We start from the raw sequence: 9091 nt of genomic DNA, 5'->3' as shown, positions 1-9091 counted from the left end.
CCTATACGAAAGACAGCCTCCGAGGACAGGGGCGGATGGACTCTGCTCCCTGTTGATTGGTGGATGAGGGACTCCAGACAGCTGCCAAAACACCAACGGGGCGGTGCTGTACTCCACGCCGCTCAGCGGAAGCTGGACTTGTATGGAAGCGGGCGGAGCAGCAGGCAAGGAGGGGGTTGGGTCTGGGCCGTGCGTAGGTGGGCAGGATAACTCTACCGTGATTGGCTAGAAAAGACGAGTTTAGAACCGAGCCCAGGTAGGAGGTTTGGACAGCCGCCAGGCACGCAAAGGAGCGTTGAGTGGCGGAAACTAAATGCCTACGAGGTCAGCGGTGAGTAGCAGTCAGTTAGAAAGGGGCGGAACTTGGCTCTGTGTTGATTGGCGAAAGCTGGACTCAACCTAAAATAGGGGCCGGACCGAGGAGGGAGGGATGCGGTTCTGCAGCCCTTGGTGGAACCTAGAACTATTTAGAAGCGGGGCGAGGCCAAAGTTGGGCCGAGGCGAGCGTGGGTGTAACGTAAGGCACCCCAGTCACGATTGAGGTGGGGAAGAGGGATAAACCTTTGGGCCAGGAGGGAAAGGCTGATTGTCTTGGTTACAAACCTCCACCTTGAATCGGCCCATTCTCTAAGACAAGTAAGAGTTATGTCCAGGAAAAGAAATAGAAAAAAGAGAAGGTCAGGTGGGAGGCCCAGGTTGCCAAGACAACGGAAGAGAGGGCAGAGTGGAAAGCCAAGTGGCAAATGTTGCCAGGCAACAGGCTGGAGGCGGGACTTCAGGGTTACTTTATAGGTTCCACACAGAGACTATATCTCTAGGGCTCCTGGTAACTTTGTGCTTTAGAAACAGGGCACCTTCAGCAAACAGCAGGGGTTGAGGTAGGGAAAAAAGGGCCATGTGACTCAAAGGCATTCAGGCTCTTTAATGTCTGAGGAAGCGGGGAAGAAGTCAATGGTGAGGTGTCTCCGGGAAATTCTGCAGGCCTTGTAGTTCTCTAAGCCCCTGAAAAAGAGGACAGAAGGCACTGAGCAGAGACTGGGTCTGGGCCTCCACACAGGCTTGCTGTGACCTCCCCTCCCTCAGAGCTCGCCTGGCTCCAGCTTGGCTTCAGCTTAGAGAGAAAGATGGTCCTTCCAGTCCCTGGCTCTCTCCCTTCCTCAGGTCACAGCACCCTGAACACATCTGGAGACAGAGTCTAAGAGTGGGCTGAGCTGCTCTCACCTCTAGTAACATGTGGATATGGGCCTTGATATTCATGGAGTCCTTGGTGAGGCTGTCGCTGAGCCTGGAGAAAAGAAACAAGAAAGGGCGAAGTGGGCCCCACTTAACGCTCATGAGAATGATGCTTCCACATCACTTCGAGAACTACCTACCTCCTGTGACAGGTGGTAGGATACGTTGCTGCCTGACCTGCTCCTGTGCACAAACGCCTAGCCACCCTCTGGACTGCACTAACTCGGAGACATTTACTGAATCCATACTCTATGCCAGGCAATTTTAGGTACTGGGGAGAAAACAGCAAACACAAAAGACAAAAATCTCGGTCTTCCAGAGCTCGAGCTCTCATTAAGAGGGACGAATGATAGAGTAACACCAAGAATATGTTGGATGGTTGTAAGCAGAATGAAAAAGTTAAATGATGAGAGAGGATACGGAGTGCAGGAGTGAGGCCTGCTAATTCTGAGGGTACTTACAAACGGCTGCACTGAGAAGCACTTGAGTCAAGACTTAAAGACGTGAATCATGTGGACAGATGGAAGATGAAAGTCCCAGACACAAGGGCCAGCACATGGCAAGATGCTGAGGTGGGGGTGTACGTGGCATGTCTGAAGCACAGCAAAGAGGCTGGTGTGGCTGAAGAAGAATAAGTGAAGGGGGTATGGTAGGAGGTGAGGTCAGAGAGGTAAGCTGGGGAGGCAGATCAGGTGAAAGCCACAAGGCTCTGACTTTTACTCTAAGTGAGATGGGAGCCAAGGGAAGCTTGTAATCAGAGAAGGGATGTGAACTGACAAAGGGTGTTTTTTTTTTAAAGATTCTATTTATTTATTTGAGAGAGAGTGCATGAGCAGGGGGAGGGGCAGAGGGAGAGAAGGAAGCAGACCACCCACTACACAGGGAGCCCGATGTGGGACTCGTTCCCGGGACACTGAGATCATGACCCGAGCTGAAGGCAGACGCTTAACCCACTGAACCACCAGGGGCTCTGCTGACTAGGGTTTTGGTGGATCCACCTGGTTGCAGTATGGAGAACTGGGGATAAGGAGAGCTAGTGTGGAAGCCGAAGTCCAGTGAGAAGGCTACTGTAATAGCCTAGGTGAGAGAGGGAGACTCAGACCACTGTCAGCAGCTGAGGTGATCAGTGACTGGATATGGAATATATTCTGAAGGCAGAATCAACAGGATTTACCAAACGGTTGGATGTCAGGTATGAGAGAAAGAGAGAGAGAGAGAGAGACGACTCACGAAGGATGCTCAGGCCTAAGCAACTGCAAAGCTGGAATTGCCGGAAACCACTCTGGCCCGTGACTGTTGAGTACAGAAACCAGTCAGTTCCTTATATCTTCTGGGCCGACTGGGATCAGTCTCACCCAAAAGAATCCTAATTGATAGAAAGGATCAAGGAAGGCCCTTCTGAAGAATGAAGAATGAAGAATGAGTAAGTAATATAGTAAGATAGGGTCTTTTCCTCAAAAAGGCCAAGATGCAGGAAAGAGCAGTCAGGAAGTCAGAGTGTTAGGAATTAAGTGAATGGTGGAAGGAAAGTGGTATGAGAGAAGGTCCGAGGGGTAGGAAGTGGCTGGATCGTGCAGGGTCTTGAAACTGTGATAAGGAATGTATATTTTATTTTGCTGAACTATCCATCAAAGTAGAAATCAGTTTTAAGCAAACTAGATAAGGAAAGTAGAAGGTAACAACACAGAAGATTAAATTGGGGGGAAAAATACAGCACTATGAACCCATTTATGTATCACTATCTCCCAAATTTATATTTTCAGTCCAGACCCCTCTCCTGAACTCCAGCCTTGGGAGTTTTAACTACATCTTCAAAAACTCCACTTCAGCGTTTAATAAGCACCTCATACTTAATGGGTCTAGGCTGAACTCCTGGGTCTTTCTCTCTAAATCTGCTCTTTCTCTATCATCTCCCTCTCAGATAATGGCAGCTCCCTGCATTCTATTTAAAATTACAACCGCCCGGGGTGCCTGGGTGGCTCAGTGGGTTAAAGCCTCTGCCTTCAGCCCGGGTCATGATCCCAGGGTCCTGGGATCGAGCCCCACATCGGGCTCTCTGCTCAGCAGGGAGCATGCTTCCCCCTCTCTCTGCCTGCCTCTCTGCCTGCTTGTGATCTCTGTCAAATAAATAAATAAAATTAAAAAAAAATTACAACCACCCCATCCTAGGCAGTGTTTTATTTCCTTTTTAAATTTTTTTTAAAGATTTATTTATTTGAGAGAGAGAGAGTGGAGGAGGGGCAAAGGGAGAGGGAGAGAGACAAACCTCAAGCAGACTCCCCACTGAGCACAAAGCCCGACGTGGGGCTTGGTCCCAGGACCCTGAGATCATGATCTGAGCTGAAATCAAGAGTGGGGCAGCTTATCCGACTGAGCCACCCAGGCACCCATCCCTTTTTAAATTATTAAAGTATAACTGACATGTAACATTAGTTTCAAGGGCACAACATAATGATTCGGTATTTGTATACACTGTGAAGGGATCATCACAATAAGACTAATTGGTAATGGTCATCATACAAAAAAATCATCATACAAAAAAATTTTTCCCAGGCAATGTTTCTTCTCTCTGTTCCCTGCTGTTCTCTGTAGCACTGCCAACCTGTGACATACTACATCATTTACTTATTTTTTATTGTCTGGCTCCCCTGCCTAGAATGTAAGCTATGTAAGGGCAGAGAACAGAGACTGGTCTGCTTTGTTCCCTGCTGTCTCTCCAGGATGCAAACTGTGTGTGGCCCATAGTATGCACCAAAGTATATTGAATGAATGACTGAATGGCTACTCCATGCAAAGGTGCCTGAAGTCCTCAGGAGATGGTTGAATATGTGTTTAAAGACAAGAAACCAGTGAAGCATGGTATTTTTACCAGAGAGCAAGAATGCTTTCAAGAATATCAGGGTTACTACTCAAAGAACAGAGTAATGAAACTGATCAGCTTCTAAGGGCAATAGGAACATCCATAAAGAGAACAAAATTAGTTAATGGTACAAGCCTGGTCTAGGAAGGGCTGTGAGCTGCAATACTTTTTAAAAAGGAGGGAAATGCAAAGTCCACCAAAGGCTAGTTGTAACACAAATGAGAGATGTTCTGTTTTTTGCTACTGTTTCAATATGTAAGGCAGTGTTAACAGTCAAATGGTTACTGTCTCTTCTCTCTCTTTTTAAAAAGATTTTATTTTTAAGCAGTCTCTACACCCAGTGTGGGACTTGAACCCACAACCCTGGGATTAAGAGTCACATGTTCCACCTACTGAGCCCAGCAGGTGCCCTTAATCTGTCTCTTCTACAGTTACACGTTTGTGGACGTCTACTCTTTTCTGTGTAATTAGGAAAGAATACACACACAGACCTGATCCTCCCAATCCCCAAAGAAATATGCTAAAAATAAGGACTGACAGTCTTTTTGGCTGCATACAATAACCTGAAAGAAAGTTAGTTCCAAGTGTATCCCAAGGAACAAAGTATTTTTTTAAAAGATTTTTAAAAATTTATTTGACAGACAGAGAGCACTAGTAGGCAGAGAGGCAGGCAGAGAAAGAGGGGGAAGCAGGCTCCCCGCAAAAGCAGAGAGCCCGATGTGGGACTTAATCCCAGGACTCCGGGATCACGACCCAAGCTGAAGGCAGAGGCTAAACCCAGTGAGCCACCCAGGTGCCCAGAACAAAGTATTTTAAAGAGGAGAGCGAGCTACCCAGACTCAAATCTTCATCTCCTAGAAAGATTAAGCTTCTAGGAAGCCCTCCTAATTATAATAAAATAATAAGAGAGCGAATCACATTTCTCATGACACTAGTAAACCAGATAAATATATCAAAAAGACAGACAAGGGGGGCAGGCACTGACAATGTAAATATATTTTTGGTAAATACATCAAGTCTCAAAATATTAAAATCTCGGGGCGCCTGAGTGGCTCAGTTGGTTAAGCAACTGCCTTCAGCTCAGGTCATGATCCTGAAGTCCCTGGATTGAGTCCCGCATCAGGCTCCCTGCTTATTGAGAGTCTGCTTCTCCCTCTGACCCTCCCCCTTCTCAAGCTCTCTCTCTCATTCTCTCTCTCAAATAAAAAAAATCTTAAAAAAATTAAAATCTCTATCTGAAAGTATCAGAAGTCCTGTCACAGAACAAGGAAAGTTTTGTTATAAAAAATGGATGTGGCCTAAATGACCACTAGTTCAGAACTCGTGGTCCATTGGCCACGATGAGACCACGTGGTTGGTCTCATGTTGGCCCATGAGAGCAGGCCCCTTGACCCCCTCACCAACTGGTCTGATCACTGAGATTTATAAATCTCAGCAGATCTGAGGCTCTTTCGGGTCTACTAACACTGAAACCTTGGAGTGGTTTGAAAAGAGAAGAATTACTAAAACCATGAGAGAGACAAGTCTGGAAGAAATGAATGTAGGAAAAATTTAACCATTTTAGATAAGTGATATTCACTCTTGTAAGATGGTATTCATCTAAGTATATTGCTCGGTGTTCCCTCTCCTGGCATGTTTGCCTCTCTTAGCAATTCTGCAAATGTGGCAGTCACATGTGGTCCCCTCGCCAGAAATAGCCCCACGGCTTGTTCACACAACCGAGAGACTCAAATGTCATTTCCCCCTGGAAAGCCTTCCCTAGCTACATTTCAAACCTCTCATCCACACTCCCAATTTCCCTTCCCTGCACAAAGCCTTAAACTCAACTGGAGCTCACACTTTCTCCCCACATTACCTTCCCCTCCACCACCAGAGATCTGCTTCAATCCCCCCCTTCTGGCATACCCTTTTAAATTCATTCAATAAACATAGAATGCCTACTGAATGCTATGTACTACTCTGGTCTCTTGAAGGTATAGACAATCTATTCCCCTTAATGGGCGAAGGCAATGAATTTTAGAAAGAACTAAATTATACAGTAAACATTAAGAGGTCATAAGTAGAACAAGAGAGAGGAATGAGCAGTGCCAGGGGTTGCAATTTTTTTTAAAGATTTTACCCAGAGAGAGATAGATAGATAGATAGATAGATAAAGTGAGTGGGGAGGGGCAGAGGGAGAGGGAAAGAATTTCCAAGCAGACTTCCAGCTGAGTCCAGAGCTTGATGTGGGGCTCTATCTCACAACCCCGAGATCATGACTTGAGCTGAAACCAAGAGTCGGATGCTCAACTAACTGAGCTACCCAGGCACCCCCAGAGGTTGCAATTTTCAAGTTAGGTTACAGAAGGCCTCACTGAGGAGGTGACATTTAAGAAAGACTCAAACTGAGGAGAAAAGGAGCCATGTATGCACTTTGGAAAAGTGTGTTATTGGCAGAGAGCACAGCCACTGCAGTCACCCTCAGGTGGGATCATTCTGAGGGTGTTTCAAGAAGCCCGGGAAGGTCAGTGTGGTGAGAGTACAGTGAATGAGCAGGAAAATTAGTAGGAGGTGGATTCAGAGGTAATTTGTCTTGCTGTTACTGATTTATAGGCCAAAACCTCCTGGATCTGGTCAAAATTAGACCTTCAAGGAACCCTTCTGTCTTGTTCACTGCTACCTCCCCACTGCCAAGTACAGAGCCTGACACAGAACAGAGAGCCAACAAATGTGGTGAATGAACAATACAAAGACCATTTATTTATTGAGTGGTTACTATGTGCTATACTTGGGGCTAAGCTTTGTTTCTCCACTTTCTCAGCCCTAGCCCTGAGGAGGAGGGGAAATGGCCCCTGAAGTCTCATCCCAGGGAGCCATGGGGAAAGGGAAAAGGGTGTTGCAAATGATGGCATTTTAGACACTATCCTCATAGGATGGACTTACTCTGTGAGGAGATTGCTCTTACGATCAATGAACTTGAGAGCTTCTGCCAGTGTCAACTCCAGGAAAAAACCATATCCAAGGGCCACATAGATTCGTGAAGTGTCTGAGCTGAGGAAACAATCATTAGAGGAAGTGGGGGAAGTCCTTATCACTGTTTAGCATACCATATAGCCTACTAAAGATTTTTTTTTTTTTCAGTCCACTCCTCCCACCTTACCCAAACTGGAGCTCTGGGAGGGCGGGGATTTTGTCCTATTTGATTCACTGTCATATCCCCAGCACCCAGGGCAACGTCTGGTACACAGCAAGTACTCAAAAAAATATTTGTTGAATGAAGGAAGGGGGAAGCTGAGCCCTGTGGGCTCAGAGGGGCAGGTAGACACTCACACAACTGTGTCAACGAAGAAGTTACAGCCCAAATCCACCTGCATATATAACTCCGAGGGCTTAGCTTCCTGTGAGGCCAGGGAAAAAGAGGTAGGGGTCAGTGGTCAACTTTCAGGTCAGCTGACAGCTTTTGGTCTGGGGTCTCTCCTCCCATCCCCCTCCCTTGCCCACACACACCAAAATGGTACCTAACCTTGGTGTTTTTACCTGAAGTCGCTCAATGACATTTCTCAGTTGAAGGTATTTGGCCAGCTGCTCATATACCTTGTCGCGATGGTCCAGCACTTTTCTGATGGGGCAAGAGGACAACAGTGACCAAAGGGAAACCCTGGCCCTTTCAGAATACCTCAATTTATCACCAAGACCCTCATGTTGCCATGCTCTAAAGAAGCATTTTAGTGCAGAAGTTAAGATTTGAATTGTGGGTCAGACTGCCTGGGTTTGAACCCAGGCTCCCCTTTTTTACTAGTTGTGTGACTTTGGCAATTAAATAACGTCTTTAGGATTCAATTTCCCTATCTATAGGAAAGGGATCACAAGTATTACCTCAGAGGCATTAGGAGAATTAAACGAGTGTTTACTACAAAGTACTTATAGGAGTGCCTAACCAAATAGTAAGCTCTATGTATGTATTAGCTACTATTTATTAGTTCTATTATCACACTCTACTCCCAATACCTCCCTCCAATCAGAATGTCCATTCTAAAAAAGAAAAAAAAAAGTGTCCCATTCTCACTGTAAAAAAAAAAAAAATCTTCCATCCCTTTTAGGATGTTCATTATCCTACTTTTGGACACTCTACTTCTTGCTCAGATTAATAATGATAGTAATAATTTTCATACACACTGAGCCCGTAGTATCCATGTTAAATCCTTTACAGGCACTGAACACATTAAAAACTCAAAACCACCCCATCAAGAAGGTTCCATCAATTTTCCCATTTCACAGATAAGAAAAGTGAGGCAATGAAAGGCGAGTCAGGGTACAACGTCTTCACACGGATGGCGAAATGGCCATGGATTCGAACCTGAGAACTCCCGCTTTGGACTCTAGCTCAACCTGTAAGTGATATGGGAGGCCGCTCTTGCGCGGACGCACCCTCTACTAAGACCGCCACCTCCCAGCCCAAGTCGCACCCCGGATGTCGCCCCTCCTTCTCGCCGGATCCGCGCACGGGGCCGGACGCCAAACGCCTCCCCCACCAATCAGAAGGCTAGGCCCTGACTTCGAACGCCCCGCCCCCCACGTGGAACGTTCCACACGCCAGGCCCTCCACGCTGTCACTCACCGCAGGTCCCGCTGTAGCACGTCACAGATGAAGGCCTCGTAGCGCAGCACTTTCTCCCCCGTGGCTTCCAGCGCCCGCCGTTTAGGGGGCGTCGCCATGATGGGCTCCTGAGGAATCGGGAGGGGGTAGACCACGTTGACCACTCTGTGCCTCCGGCACAGTACATCTGCACCCTCTCAACAGCGGGAGTGGGCTCGTCTGGCTCCTGCCAGGGAGTTCTGCCTTCTTCCCCTCCCAACACTGGAACTCGGCCACCCAGGGACACCCAAACGCGGCCCTCACCTTAGAGCCGCCGGCAATAAGAACCGTTTCTATAAACCGTGGCTTCCGGGTGGCGCGGGAGAATGACGTATGACAAGGGCGCTGGCCAACCAAATAGCCAGGTGGGGAAGGCGGTTCTA

General features: G+C 47.2%; 1 protein-coding gene across 1 annotated transcript; it reads right to left on the bottom strand.

Moving 5' to 3' along the window:
* Positions 1–902: 902 nt before the first annotated feature.
* On the bottom strand, positions 903–9091 carry UXT (ubiquitously expressed prefoldin like chaperone). Its single transcript, XM_082718115.1, has 7 exons — positions 8973–9091; positions 8691–8797; positions 7610–7691; positions 7403–7470; positions 7016–7123; positions 1222–1285; positions 903–1002 (listed from the first exon to the last, which is right to left on the bottom strand). Exons 2-7 carry the CDS (start codon positions 8786–8788, stop codon positions 949–951), a joined length of 474 nt encoding a protein of 157 aa, XP_082574241.1. The 5' UTR covers positions 8789–8797; positions 8973–9091; the 3' UTR covers positions 903–948.

Source organism: Mustela nivalis (assembly GCF_964662115.1).
Source record: "Mustela nivalis genome assembly, chromosome: X".
Lineage (NCBI taxonomy): Eukaryota > Metazoa > Chordata > Mammalia > Carnivora > Mustelidae > Mustela > Mustela nivalis.
Note: the sequence above shows the minus strand (reverse complement) of the source record. Positions and strands in the feature narration are given on the sequence as shown.